At 38.9% G+C, this 15,885-nt stretch overlaps 1 protein-coding gene across 4 annotated transcripts; it reads right to left on the reverse strand.

Moving 5' to 3' along the window:
- Window positions 1-1,806: 1,806 nt before the first annotated feature.
- LOC131130753 (nucleosome assembly protein 1-like 4) lies at window positions 1,807-15,057 on the reverse strand. Of its 4 annotated transcripts, XM_058074646.1 has the most exons (15): window positions 14,961-15,057; window positions 14,115-14,148; window positions 13,898-13,970; window positions 12,540-12,684; window positions 11,401-11,487; window positions 11,122-11,256; window positions 10,963-11,034; window positions 10,745-10,884; window positions 9,301-9,446; window positions 8,222-8,241; window positions 7,998-8,117; window positions 7,897-7,926; window positions 7,380-7,445; window positions 3,446-3,480; window positions 1,807-3,089 (listed from the first exon to the last, which is right to left on the reverse strand). In XM_058074646.1, exons 2-14 carry the CDS (start codon window positions 14,128-14,130, stop codon window positions 3,475-3,477), a joined length of 1,056 nt encoding a protein of 351 aa, XP_057930629.1. In that variant the 5' UTR covers window positions 14,131-14,148; window positions 14,961-15,057; the 3' UTR covers window positions 1,807-3,089; window positions 3,446-3,474. The 4 variants fall into 4 exon arrangements, with proteins under 4 accessions (XP_057930629.1, XP_057930626.1, XP_057930627.1 ...); XM_058074643.1 differs by lacking the exon at window positions 3,446-3,480; XM_058074644.1 differs by lacking the exons at window positions 3,446-3,480; window positions 14,961-15,057 and adding an exon at window positions 14,451-14,891.
- Window positions 15,058-15,885: the final 828 nt, after the last annotated feature.

Here is a 15,885-nt window from a genome sequence, read left to right on the forward strand (position 1 = left end):
CCCTGTTGAGTGTGTATGAGGTTTCCCGTGTTTATTTTAACAGAAAAAAAGCATTTTGAGCAAGTTGAAAAAACTGAAAAAAACGACATACTAACCCCTTACGTTTTTTTTCAAAAATTGACGCCCTAAAATTTGGGCATTTTATGCCATTTCTGGATGCTCCTGGGGCCTCTGTTGAGTGTGTGTGAGGTTTCCCGTGTTTATTTTAACAGAAAAGTGCATTTTGAGCAAGTTGAAAAAACTGAAAAAAAACGACATACTAACCCCTTACGTTTTTTTTCAAAAATTGACGCCCTAAAATTTGGGCATTTTATGCCATTTCTGGATGCTCCTGGGGCCCCTGTTGAGTGTGTGTGAGGTTTCCCGTCTTTATTTTAACAGAAAAGTGCATTTTGAGCAAGTTGAAAAAACTGAAAAAAACGACATACGTTTTTTTTCAAAAATTGACGCCCTAAAATTTGGGCATTTTATGCCATTTCTGGATGCTCCTGGGGCCCCTGTTGAGTGTGTGTGAGGTTTCCCGTGTTTATTTTAACAGAAAAGTGCATTTTGAGCAAGTTGAAAAAACTGAAAAAAACGACATACTAACCCTTTACGTTTTTTTTCAAAAATTGACGCCCTAAAATTTGGGCATTTCATGCCATTTTTGGATGCTCCTGGGGCCCCTGTTGAGTGTGTGTGAGGTTTCCCGTGTTTATTTTAACAGAAAAGTGCATTTTGAGCAAGTTGAAAAAACTGAAAAAAACGACATACTAACCCCTTACGTTTTTTTTCAAAAATTGACGCCCTAAAATTTGGGCATTTTATGCCATTTTTGGATGCTCCTGGGGCCCCTGTTGAGTGTGTGTGAGGTTTCCCGTGTTTATTTTAACAGAAAAGTGCATTTTGAGCAAGTTGAAAAAACTGAAAAAAAACAACATACTAACCCCTTACGTTTTTTTTCAAAAATTGACGCCCTAAAATTTGGGCATTTTATGCCATTTTTGGATGCTCCTGGGGCCCCTGTTGAGTGTGTATGAGGTTTCCCGTGTTTATTTTAACAGAAAAGTGCATTTTGAGCAAGTTGAAAAAACTGAAGTGACAGCTAGCCGTGGCAGCTAGCCATGACAGCTAGCCATGACAGCTCGTTTACCATAAACTTTCATGAATGGCGTCCACTACCTCATGTCTGTTTCCTCCATCCAGATGTATTGCTGTTTTCGCCATTTTCATGGCAGTCTGAAGGGGCTTCACGTCAGCTGTAGCCATGTTCAGATGTTTACATCCCCATGTTTGCAAACCTTCTACACCCCGGAATCTACGACACTCGACCTGGAACGCGACCCGGAAGTAGATAGCGGCCGCCATATTGGGTAGGGCGGGCGTCATGTGTTCCCAGATTGGATATTAATACTGATTGTACTTGAATCTTAAAATTATCATACTTTTTTTTTTAACAATCTAATCCCGTAAAACGTCACCCCAAACCATGTATAATATGGCGATGACCGCGGTTTTACCGTTCAATAAACAAAGCTGTTGAAAAAAACCCTGCTATCTGGCTGTAAAGAGGCACTTTGTTGCGGGAATCAAATCGTTGCGTACATTGTGTGTTTTTTTTTAATATAGTCTAGAGATGGGTGACAAACCTCTTGAAGAGTTGAGGCTTTCCTTCAAATTGTGGCGTTACAGATTCAGAGCTTCAGTGAAAGCAACATTAGCGACATCTGGTGGGAGAGTGAGGTCAAAGCAACATATGACACTAAACGCAGTGAAAATATTAATATGCCCATTAATAAAAATACAGTTGTGCCTGAATCATTTCACACAAACACACCTTTTCAGTGGTGCACAACTTTAATAGAATATTTCAACTCTGTACAAACTGAAGAGATTACCCAAGTTAAATTGTGAAGAACCAGTTAAGGCCTTTGCTAGCACAGGACCCCATGTGGTACATTTGAGGACGCATGGCTCAGATCCTTGCAACCCAGAAAGAAGTAGAAGTACGAGTACAATTGACGAGCGAGAGAGCGAGAAGGTAGGTCAATTAGTTCACTACTTTGCTGACCTGCGGGCGTCACACCAGAACAAAATCTAAAAAGGGTGGTACAAAATACATTGGCGTAAGACAAATATATTTGAACTTCAAATGTTGATTACAATGTGTACACATGTTGGCAAACGATCCGAGAGCATTCGATTCCGCTTCTTAGTGATTTCTAACAACCTGCATGTTGTCATCGCCACTAAAAAGGTCAATGGTCGGTCAAGTTTACATCAGTCATCAATGCAAAATATTCAATATGGACGTTGGCAGAGGCTGAAAGAGCTCAGGTTAGTTTCTGTCCATTGAAGTGCTTGTTAAATACTTGTATAAGCGCCATAGGATGCACGGGGATGCAGGAAAGTTGTCGTGAGACAATTATCTCCACATTCAACACTTCAGAACCAGATCATGGCAGGTATTTTTGTTCCTCCAGTGAGGAGAGCTGAATCAAAACAAAAACTAAATAAAAACAGTAGCTGGGCCATGAGATTTCCCCAAATGCATCACATACACACGGCACCAGAATAAATCATCCAATGGCAAGCTAATAACGGAAATTAAAGTGATACATTGTAACAGAAAAAAAAAACAAAAAAACAACCCAGTCGGCAGTCTCCTGGTAAGCTAACAATTCTCATGGTGATGTTTAAAAAAACCCCTGAGTAACAGATTAATTTCCATGACAACTCAAGTTTGGATTCTGTTATTCTTATGATGTGCCAAGGTTCCTGGCAGTAATGCACTAACTCCACCATTGTTTGTGTGTGTGTGTGTGTGTGTGTGTGTGTGTGTGCAAGGCACCGGCCTGGTCGCCTCTACTTGGAGCTTCAAGGAGGGGCAACAAGGGTGCAAGACAGGGGGGAGGAAAAAAAAAAAAAAATAAAAGGTCATGCACATAGTGAAAACGCAGTTTGGTTTGCATCCTATTGCGTTCAAATGAGAGTTTGTAGAAGAGAGGGGGAGGGTAACTGATTGGCTGAATTGATGGACAGCAGGTCTCCACGTCCACTGGTCGCCGTGGTTACTGCTGCTTGCATTCGGCAGGCATGGGTTGTCCTTTCTGTGTGTGTATGAGAGAGAGAGGGGGGGGTAGAGAGAGAAAAAAAAAATCAGACAGGGGGGCAAGCGGGCAGCTCAGGGGGGAGGGGGGCCACTGGGTGACTGCTGAAGTGAGAAGCGGCGAGCTTGGTTTGGTGCAGCATAGGCAAGGCAGGCAACGTTAGGACAACAGTCATGGGGGGGGGGGGGGGGGATCCAGGATGTGAGTTTGAGGATCACCGAAACGTCTTGGACTACAAAAAAGAGAAGCCAAGTGTGAGCCCAAGAAAGAGCGAGAGCGAGGGGCAGAATCATCAAGGCGGCACAGAATGGATTTAGAACGTAGTGTGGGCGTGGCTATCCCGAGTTCTCCCTTACCTAAAAATGCATGGGCTGAGAATGATTGGTTACGCCTGTAGGAGAGACAACGTCATGCACACGTTACTGACAATTAGAAACTTGAGTCTGTGTTCACACTGCAGGGTTTGACTCCCAATTCAGATTTTTTGTAAAAACTTTAAGAAGGATGTGACTTGACATGCATTTCCGTACGTTTATGACAGTAAAGATGCTCAACGCGTTTGCTACGGGACACCGCCTTGATCCACGTCACTTGAACATCATTGTCGTACGACAACCTTTCCCTGTCAGGGGTGGGCAAACTACGGCCCGGGGGCCACATCCGGCCCGCCAAGTGTTTCAATATGGCCCGCCTGTTTTTCATTTAAACTCAACATGCAACCTGGCATTGTGGCTTGAGCCAACTTTTTGATGGTCGAGGTAGCTGCTTTATCAATTTCGTTATTTGATGTGGTCTGTTGTTTACAAAATGCTCTTGGTAAAAGGAGCACAAGCACAATAATAGTAATAATAATAATAATAATAATAATAATAATGTCAATAATGATAATAATAATACTATTATATTAATATTGTTGTTAATAATATTAATATAATAATGGTAGTAATATTACAAAATACTCCTGGAAAAAGGAGCACAAGCACAATAATAGTAATACAAATAATAATAATAATAATAATGTTGTTGTCAATAATGCTAATAATACTACTATTATATTAATATTGTTGTTAATAATATTAATATAATAATGGTAGTAATATTACTAAATACTCCTGGAAAAAGGAGCACAAGCACAATAATAGTAATACAAATAATAATGTTGTTGTCAATAATGCTAATAATACTACTATTATATTAATATTGTTGTTAATAATATTAATATAATAATGGTAGTAATATTACAAAATACTCCTGGAAAAAGGAGCACAAGCACAATAATAATGTTGTTGTCAATAATGATAATAATACTACTATTATATTAATATTGTTGTTAATAATAATATAATTATGGTAGTAATATTATTATTATTAACAAAATAATAATAATAATATAATAACATTACTATAACTATAATAATTCTAATAAAAATAATAATAATAATACATTTATAACACACTTTACATCAAATAAATGATTTCAAAGTGCACATATAGCAGATTGCATGACACTTTTACATGTAAAATATGTGTAAAAATATAGGTGTAAAAATGGACTGTTACGTGTAAAATACTACATAATCCCCCCCGTCAATTTTGTTAAATTAATGCGGCCCGCGAGTCAAAAAGTTTGCCCACCCCGGCCCTACATGTTGTCCTTCTATAGAAATGATGTGCTCAAAGAAAATGACAAGTACCTCAAAACAAAATCAATTGATGAATTCAGGTCTATAATGCTGTAGCCAATTCACAACTACAATTATCTTTAGGCACTTCGGCAAACGTCGAGGTAAGGAAAAACGATACACTAACAAGAGAAAGGCTTGATAAGAATCAGTCGAGTCCGGGTGGCCATCTGCTAAGCAATTTGATTGCAAGGAATAAGAACAGAGTAGGCAGAGAATCAGCATAGAAATCCCTAAATACGATCGATGCGCATCAGACATCAGAACAATCCCAATGGATGACTGGCAGGTTCTATTTTAGTAGCAACGACTATTTGGAATGAGAGAATTCAAAGATATTGAATGGCAATGCTGGAGGAAAGTATTTCCAGATTTAATTGATTGTTAATACAGTAAACCTCGGATATATCGGATTCAATTGTTCCAACTGGTTTTGTCCGATTTAAGCGAAATCCGTTATATGCGTATACCGGAAAATGTCTGTTTTACGCATATATCGGATTTATATCCGGTATATGCGTAAATGGGATTTTATCCGTTATAAAAAGGCACTTCCTTGACTATGTTTCCAATGTACCTGGACTGGGCAATGAAAAGAGACGTAAGGTCATGAGAATTGAACTTTATTGGACTCTGAGCATAACAAATTGTTAATTAAGCTAGGCCCTGTTACGCCCGTCAGGCCTACGTTATTTCCAATAGTGAGGTTAAGATCTCATTCACTGCTGTGCTAGTATTATTGACGTCACTCACTTTTATATTTGTCCTAAATCTGGAGCCAGGAGAAAGACAATAGCCAGTGACATCAACAAGATTAGCATAACGATGCGGCCATCCGATATATGCCAGGGAAATTTCATGGAAATGCATTGGAACGGGACTGGAGATTTTGTCCGAAATAGGCGAAATCCGTTATAAAAAATCCGATATATGCAATGAATTTTTATAGGAAATGCATTACAGAAAAATCGGTTCTTTTTTATCTGTCCGTTGTGAGCGAAATTCCGATATATCCGAGTCCGATATATCCGAGGTTTACTGTACATAAGAGAATAAAATCTTTAGATTCCGTTTTGCCAATAATCCACAATGTGAGACGTGAACACATCTATTTTCTGTGCATGTATCTGAAACAATAAACGCTGGTTTCCCAAGGCGTTTGAATAGGTGTGTCCCATTAAGTACATTAATTAGCTGCCTTTTTACATCTGTAAACGCATAAAAAAGAGAAAACTGTCTTCACGTCTCAAGGATTGTGGCTGACGGGCAAAATTTCCCCGCAAGTCTTCTTTTTCAAGAAACGATATTAGTTCATTTGGTATTGTTATTTCTCGGCTGAATTTGGCACCCTAAGTAAGAATGGTTGTGCAATTCATGCTTTAATCTCGTGATGCCGGCAGAGTAGTTGATGAGGAAGAATTGCTTGCTGCAAGCAGTTTGAGGTCCGCATTGCTATTCTACCCAAACACTTCCACAGTGGAATGAAACTGCAGTGCGGGCTAGATGAATTTGACATGCGTTTTAAGGGAATAGCAATTAGCAATGAGCAATTTTATACTTCTATTGCGATATGAGGGGTTGTCACAAATACCAAAATTCCAGTACTCGATATAGATACTTGGAAAATCACGATTGTTGATACCATGATAGATAAAAACAAATCCCTGACTTTTTAAATGATTGAAAACCATTTCAAAACATGTGTATTTAAGATGGCTGCCCCTCAACAGAAGTTGTATAGAATTTAAATTGCAGTACCAGCTGCCAAATGTTATGTTCTGATAATATTCAACATTTATCAGTCATAATTCTGAACCCTATTTCCATCCATCCATGCATCATCATCAGAAAGCTGGAACCTATCCCAGCTAACTTTGGGCAGAAGGTAGCATATGTATTTAAGATGGCTGCCCCTCAACAGAAGTTATATAGAATTTAAATTGCAGTACCAGCTGCCAAATGTTATGTTATTATGTTCCGATAATATTCAACATTTATCAGTCATAATTCTGAACCCTATTTCCATCCATCCATGCATCATGATCGGAAAGCTGGAGCCTATCCCAGCTAACTTTAGGCAAAAAGTAGCATATGTATTTAAGATGGCTGCCCCTCAACAGAAGTTATATAGAATTTAAATTGCAGTACCAGCTGCCAAATGTTATGTAATTATGTTCCGATAATATTCAACATTTATCAGTCATAATTCTGAACCCTATTTCCATCCATCCATGCATCATGATCGGAAAGCTGGAGCCTATCCCAGCTAACTTTAGGCAAAAAGTAGCATATGTATTTAAGATGGCTGCCCCTCAACAGAAGTTGTATAGAATTTAAATTGCAGTACCAGCTGCCAAATGTTATGTTATTATGTTCCGATAATATTCAACATTTATCAGTCATAATTCTGAACTCTATTTCCATCCATCCATGCATCATTATCGGAAAGCTGGAGCCTATCCCCGCTAACTTTAGGCAAAAAGTAGCATATGTAAAAAAAAAAATATATATGTGAAATATAAGTGAGTCAGCACAACATGACAACAGCTTTGGCATCTAATCACGTAAAATGAACATGGAGGGGATTACGTAAAAGATTCATACAGACCCTTGGGTCAAAGTCTCCCTCGTCGTCGTCATCGTCGTCATCCTCATCGCCTTCGTCATCATGCTCCTGACACACAAATGAATCGTGTTACATCACTAATGTACCTTAGTGTAAGGTTAGAAGTCGAAATAGGTGTGTCCCAATGACGTGCATCATTATTAGCAAGCTCATATTAACTCATTTTCTGCCATTATAATGCACACAAGGATTGTGAATGATGCAAAATTCCCCCCTAAAGTGCAGTTCCCATTTAAGCAAGTCCACAAACAAAACCAAGAGGTATACCTGCGCAATATAGTGAGGCCCTGAACAATAATCAGAAAATTGGAATGGCAAACATACTTTGCCAAATTGTATTAAAAAAAAGCAGAGCCCAATGTCAAACAGTGTTTAACATGCAGACACACTTTGTTGATGCATCACTTCTAACTCATTAGATTTAGTATATGTGCCAAACATTGTGCCTTGTGATTTAAAGGTGGAAGTAAAAAAAAAAAAAAAAAAAAAAAGGACCAACCTCATCGCCTTCTTCCAGTTCTTCATCAAACTGTACGAAGAAAGCAACATGATTATAACGCTCACATTACAAACACACCACATCATGAATCTCTCACTCACACTCTCGTCATCTTCCAGTGCCTCTCCGGTGAAATACAGCACAGCTCTGGGAATTATTCTCTCACGGAAGAAATGGCCAATTTCAAAGTCGGTGGTTAGGGTGAACTCCGAGTCTTCGTCCTGGAAAACCAGAAAGGCCATTAAAACCTTGGTAGCCACCAGTCTGAGACAAGACGATACAGCTATTCAGAGAACTAAAATTCAAAAGAAGCTCATGAACTCACCAGTTCACAATCGGGCGAAGCTGTGAAGAACAAAAAAAAAACATTAAAGTCAAAAGTCGTTCAATAAAAAGAGGTTACATATGCTGCAATAATTCCACCCATTTTCTATACGTCTATAGCAGAGGTAGGGAACCTATGGCTCGGGAGCCAGGTAGGGCTCTTTTGATGACTGTATCTGGCTCTCAAGCATTTCTTACCACAATAAAAATGCATTTTTGCTAACATTTTAAAGTAAACCATCACAGAAATGACTGTTAAAAATAATATTCAAAATCAACAACTTTCTTATGCATTTTAATCCGTCCATCTATATTCTACTGCAATACGGCCGACCATATCCATCTTTCTTGATGATATTTTCCAGGTCAAACACCAAAACTCGATTATTACTGGGTAATGCGGTAGTCTACCTCGGTCACTGAGATGTCAACATGTAAATATAAACTTTCCTCCTTTAGTCAAATAGTCACCTAGCTAAAGCTGCAGAACCAAGCCTTCTGACGAAGATGGCCAAAAGAATGAAATACATGTACGGAGTATGGTGCAAAACCATGCAGCAGCAGAAGTTGTATTAATGGCAGCAAGTATTTGATTTATTATTAGACACTGCGCTGCTCACAAAAGTGTGCTGGCCACACCCCATTGGCGTGGGGTAGTGTGCCTGGTCTACGTAATTAGAGCCCATTATATCTAAAACTGTTGGTCTTACATAAAAATGCACACATTTTATTGCATTCAATGTTTAAAAAAATGTATATGGCTCTCACAGATACACATTTTCAAATATCTGGTCTTCATGGCTCTCTTAGCCAAAAAGGTTCCCGACCCCTGGTCTATAGGGTCACGGTAAGCTGAAGCCTATCCCTGATTCAGTATTAAAGCCCTGGTTTGCGGCCAGCTCTCACCCCAAATAGCCGGCTTCCTGTGTGTTTTAGTACATGTGCTTATAACAATTGCAACAACAACTTGCTTTTGTATCATAGTAATTATTATAGGCCGCTAGGGCCCTAAATAAACAGCGGTTTCAAAAAGGCATGCAATAGCTCAGTGATATACATCCACGTCTGCTCTGCACTCACCTTTGACAGGGTTGAAGAAGTTGAAAAAGGAATCGTTGGGAACCTGTTTTGTGACTGTACGGACGGTACCACGGCCTTTGTGCTTCTGCTTCTTCTTTATAGTTTTTACCGTCACATCCTTCCCCTTGTGCCAATCTATCTGACATCTAGCAAGATCAAAAGGAAGAAATCAAGTTGATACAATTATGCTATTGGTTATAGCAGGGGTCTCAAACACGCGGCCCCCGCCTTGATATGAAAGTTTAATGTTAGTGCGGCCCGCGCAAGTTTGATATGGATGCTGTATGGTATCATGTACCCAGAAAAAATTATTACGTTTGATTCATGTTCATGTTAAAGGTAAAATAACTGTTAATAGTTATCCTCCCTATCCGTGTGGAAGTGGTAAGTTTTTGGCTATTTAAGTTTAAAGGAAATAACGTGAAGGCTACCGTTTAGGTCGCTAGCTCTCTAGTTTGCGAGTTAGCATGTGTCTCAAGACCCTGCAGTTGCGCAATATGTTGTAAATAAAAAGAGTATAAATGTGACTATAGTCGTGTTTTGTCATGTCTACAGGGCTCTAATAATGCTTTGTTCATTTTAATCTGAAAAAAATCATTTGTCTACCCACCAACTATATGTGGTTTCTTAAGTTTTTATTATTTGCCGTTTTATTATTATTATTATTATTATATTTATTTATTACTGATTGATTTTTTTATTCTTGATTTGTTTATTATTTTTCATCTTATTTTGTGTATAGAAAAATAAAAATTAAGATATTTGAGAAGAGTGGAATGTTTTATCAGAGCTTTTATTGTAGAAAATCGGAACCAAAGCACTGAAAAAGTTTGTATATTTTTCTGTTTTTAATAAATGCGTTTTTTTTTTTTTTTTTTTTTGGAAAACCTGATGCGGCCCAGCCTTGCCCAGACCCTAGCTCCAGTGGCCCCCGGGTAAATTGAGTTTGAGACCCCTGGGTTATAGGATTCCATATTTGGCAAAACTGTTGTTTTCCTGTTGGTGAATGGCGGTAAAACATTAAATAAAGAAGAACTTAATCTACTGTTAAAAGCTAAATATCACGGAAATGTACATAATGTGAATGAAATGCGATCATTGTAAGGACATGGCGGGTTTGCATGGGGAAATATTTCCTCAGCAGATTGTTGTCATTTGTCATTGCTAAATATCAAACACTACTCCTTAATAATATGCTGAAGCCGTCACCTCAAACCAAGTCTAAAAATAGTCTTAAATTCATCAGAGTGTGAGTGGAAGCTGGCTGGGCGTGGAGAGATGCCACTACGCCAGTAATAATAGTAGCAAAACCCTAACCCTAACCTCATGGCAAGATAACAATGTTATAAACAGTAATAATGTCGCCATCTCGGATGCCATTCATATTTGGTTTGTTTTGTAGGACAAGTTACAAATTGGAATAGAAGAGAGTTCATGATCTTACCCCTCACAGTCGATAATCTCTGGGCCCTCGAATGAGAAAGGATCTGAAGTGTCCGGCTCTGACTTCATCTTGTAGACTTTAGTGAGAACTGCATTGTTAAAGTAGCCGTTGGACTCAAAGTGGAACTCTAATGTGAAACTCTGAAAAGGTACAAAATTATTAAGATTATTCATTCTTCTCATTTGTGATAATATTACACAAAAAAAAACTATATTAACCATAGGCTGCCCTGGTTCAGAAAACTTGACTTGAATATCTCTCAGATGCTTGAGGATGGGCTCGTCGTATTCCTGGCGACAAATAAAGAGTCAGGTATACAGACCAATGTTAACAAATACAGTGTAAAGTTTTGGGAGCAAGTAGTCAATGAAACATACTTGGATCATGTCGCTGAGCATATCTACATTCTTGAATATGGTGAGCCAGAATTCCGGGATGCCTTTCGGGTCTTCCGCTGGCACGGCATCCTCCTTCTTACTGGCATCAATTGCTATTTTTTCCTTTATTTGTTCCTACATCAAAAACAGAACTTGTCAAGTGCTGAACAGAAATATGGGGCTTGCTGTGCATGTTAAGTAGGATGAAAATAAAAGTACATATACTTCTTCAAGAAACTGACAGGAAACGTCAGGAGACGAGACGCAAGTTTTACTTACAGAAAGCTCTTCCTCCTCGTCTTTGTCACTGCGCCAAGCACACTCCTCATCTGTGGGTTCCACTTTTCCAGTGACAAAATCTTGTCGCTGTGATAACATCGACAATCACAATTTTAATCGGACAATATAAAAAAAAAAAGATAGGTTAAAACTTTTTTTTTTTTTAAGCATGCACAGTGATGAAAACCCATTTAGAGACGCCAGGGCTTTGTTTACACTGCATGTCAATTTGCATATTATGGATCTGTTTTTTTGTGTCAGTGTGAACAATATTTTCAAATGTGATTCAGGCCTCATTCCTATGTGGATATAAATCTAATTTGTAACCAAGGTACTGCAGTCAGTGAAGTGAAGTCGCATATATCTGACCTAAAAAGGTCAGCAAAGGCGCGGTTTGCTGTGCTTAACGAGACTTGGATAAAAAGGTACCCACCAATGTAGGCAAAAGCTATATTTTGTTTATCGGAAAATTAATTCAAAATGTACAGTGGGAGAAAATGTTGAATGAAATCACTTGCCGGATTCTTTGACAAGTGGCTTTTTTTGGCAATGTGATCGAGTAAACACACAACAGAAACGTGCTTATTGTGTGTCACTTGCCGGATTCTTTGACAAGTGGCTTTTTTTTTGGCAATGTTGATCGACCACATAAAGGTTGACGGTTCAGGCGTCACTGCAAGCTCTCTCCAAACTAACTGCCATAGCCAAAATTACTGCCCTTTCTTAATGTGACGCACAATGATTTGGTTAAAAATGTTGACTCGCGTTGCACAACATCCTTGAAATTAACGTGCAAAACAGCACACAGTGCAGACCACAGTGTTTGCTTTTGTAAACACATGGCAATGCATCAAACACCCTGCCTTTTGCGCATGTGTGTCACTTCCCGCAGGCTTGAGTTCATATTGACAAGTAGGTTATTTTGGTGTATGTAAAAACGACTACACACCCAAAAAAAATAATAATTTAATTTAAATTAATTTAATTTTGTTTAAAAAATTAAAACAAAATAAAAATCTGAAATGGGCATCGTATACCCTGCAGTGTGAACATAGCCCTAGTCACTGGCTTTGAAAACAAGAACAATACAAACAAAAATGTTATGGAAGAAAAATCCATCACAGACACATGATGAGTACCTTGTCATAAAGTGGCAGATAAAGGGCAGCATACTTCCTCTCCAGTTCATGGACCTCCTCATAAAATTTGGCTTCAATGTTGGCATACTGCACCTGAAGCCTTTTCAAGGCATGCACTCTCCTCTTCACTGCTTTGGGAAGCATGCTATAGCAGAAAATAAAAATTAATTGTTTGCATATAGGCCTCAATATTTAAAAGGTGACAAAACAATATTATGAATTTTAAGTACTATTGCTTTGGAAAGCTAACTATTCTGTTTTATGTGCCACACTAATATGTCAAACATTCATAATCTAGATGCATGTACGAGATTGATTGTTCCCTTCAAAAAACAGTATAAAAAAGTTTAGATTTTTTTTTCCTGGATAAGAAAATGTGCTCTACACCTATGTGGCAGAGCTTGTAGTATTTAGCATGTAATATGTCACCAGAGATGCGCAATCATAGCCCACTTTATGCTACGTTCACACCGACGCCGAATGTCGCGCTTTGAATCGGCGACGAATTCGACGTCATTTTTCAAAAAATCTCACAATTTCCTAAGCTCTGTAAGCTCACGCAATGGAAAATTTCGAGATCCCGACTGCATCCCGCCTCTGATCCAGAGCATATTGTAGCGACCCTGACATTTTCATGTTGACGTTGTGCTCTTGGGTGTACCGACTGTTCCGGGTGACTGTGAATGCACCAGGGGGTGGGGGCGTGTCTGGTGGAGGAAGTACTGTTGTGTTGCTGGCGGTGGTTGCAACGGCGTGGTTACGGCCGACAGTAGCCAGTATTATTGTTGTGCAATAAAAAGCTTGTCAGCGATCGCAGTCGTGTAATTTCCATAGCGTCGGCAACGACGCTACAATATATAAAGATGCAGCAGATCCATTGATCCTTTGAACCAAGCTCTGTTAAGCTTTCCTACGCTTTGAGCAAAACTTTGATAAGCTTTGTGACGCTTTGATACGCTCTCCCCGCTTTACGCAATCCGTGACAGATTGCCTCAAATTTTTAAACAGTTTAAAAATTTTTGGCGCTCTTGCCGAATGTCCCGAATTGCTCAAACCTTTCTTACGTTGTATTACGGTCTTTACGCTTTCATTAAGCTTTGTTACGCTTTGCCGGCGCTTTGCTCGCCGATTTAATTCGCCATCGATTCGGCGTCGGTGTGAACGTAGCATTACACTATATTTACATTTTTACTGTGCAGCCTTTGGTGCGATGACAAAAAGTAATCAATAAAGCGTCAAGCAGATACAACATATGATATCCTTTTATGCTGTTACATCACTGATATTTTTCTGAAAAAGAGCCTTTCAAAAGCAAAGCTGTCAAATATGTGTCAATACGGTCATTTATCTCCACTGACCTTTCCAAAGAATGGAAGTTACCAGGTTTGTCCATCTGCCCGGCAGGATTTTGCAACCCCGGCTCACCTTTACCTATTAAAACAAACATAGTAGTTGAAATACAATCATCCCGAACACCAACAAACATATTCAGCCACATCAAAGCATACATTTACAAAACAACACAAAGAAAATATGACATAAGAATAAAGAGGTCAAAGATCACGTTGTATTTACCTTTATTGACCTCCATTAGAGTTGCAGCTCCTTTCTGTGATTGAGAAAAACAGATGAATATGTTATGAATCCAGACAGTTGAAGAAGTTGGGACCTGTCAGACAAGCCGAAACGGTCACTAAACAAACCCTCGCGTATGTGACTCATTAGGTGTGAGCGTTCACAAACGATACAACGTTAGCACAAAGAAGTACACGCAAGGAGCGCAGGTGTGACGGATAGAAGGTGTTGAGCAAAAGCGTAGGCCGATGACGCATCGACACGCTGATGTCAGCTGGGCTCGGCTACGACGAATAAAGTTGCCATGTACTCGAAAGAAAACGCACAATCGCCAACCTTGACAGTCGAGACGGTGACATTGGCACACGCCGGTCTTGTAGCCGTTGTCGACTTTCCAGCCGGCACACACGAACAGACGCCAATAGGAGCGGCGCCACACGTTTGACAGCTGCTAAAGTGCTAGCCGACGAACAACAAAGTACGAGACAACGTGCTGTCAACATTCGCTAAGCTGCCAGCGAGTTTAAAAAAAAAACACCACACAGCAATTCACAAAAGTCGCTCAGCATTAAAAAAAAAAGTATAAAATAACAACAATACAGTGCCCTGTTGTTGTCATGACGAAAACTCGATTGTAATGCAGCTGTTGCTTATAAGCTAGCAGCATTGACAAGCTACTAGCAGCTAGCTACTGTTAGCTTCCTAGTTTGGGTTAAAAAAAACATTAAAGTGGCGATAAAGTAACTAAGGCAGCTCATTTACGATTTTTCAAATAAGCGCGGCGACTCGTAATACGGTGTAAAATAACCGTTGCGGTAACTGACCGCCGATAAGAGCGAATCTCACCTCTTTCGTTTGGCGATCAAGACAAGTCGCTTGCCTTCACGCTGCTTCGATTCTTCTTCATGGGCTTTCAGACTTGATATCACACCGCCGTACTACTGCCCTCTACTGTTTGATATGTATTTAGTCAATAAACAAATATAGCTGTATTATTATACATTTATTCTATGTATCAATTCAAATAAATGATATTATATTTGAATGATTTTATTAGAATCCACATCGTGATGACATGATCCAATGACACTTTGTGCATGTTCCGTAGCTATATGATATCGCGTCAGAAAGTAAGAAATTATACATAAAAGGTGAAGAATCATCAATGTTGAAAATTGCTCATAACGTTACACAACCAATAAATCATCAACAAGAAAATTACTGAAATATTTTTTTCAAGTCATACATCGCATATCATGCATTTGTTCTTCATTTATTCCAATTATCTAAGTGAATTATTTTGTACAGGGTCATCCATATTGACCACAGCTGAACCTTTGTCTTAGCATAATTGAGTCATGATTGTGATTCCAATAAAGTATTGATTGCTTCTGATATAAATTATTCTTAACATGCATCATTAGTGATTATAAATCTACTTTAATTCAAATCAGTCTTATGCCGTTAGTAGAGTGGTGCCTTGGTTAGCATCATTAATCCATTCCACAAGGTCCGACTCAAACCAGAACAGACTCTAACCAAAGCCGTGAAATACATCGTAGTCCAGTTCATTTATTCAATTACTATAATTTTTGGACTATTGAGTAGATACATTTTTTATACATACACTTGTCCCTCGCTTCATCACAGTTCGAACATTTCTCCCTCGCTCTGTCGTGGTGTTGCAAAAAATAACTAATGAAGGATCGCTGTTTCGTGGTTGACTGTGATCTTTTATTACTCAAAAAAAATAATGAATGCCAAGTCAGAT

The sequence above is a fragment of the Doryrhamphus excisus genome, chromosome 6 (assembly GCF_030265055.1).
Source record: "Doryrhamphus excisus isolate RoL2022-K1 chromosome 6, RoL_Dexc_1.0, whole genome shotgun sequence".
Taxonomy (NCBI): Eukaryota; Metazoa; Chordata; class Actinopteri; order Syngnathiformes; family Syngnathidae; genus Doryrhamphus; species Doryrhamphus excisus.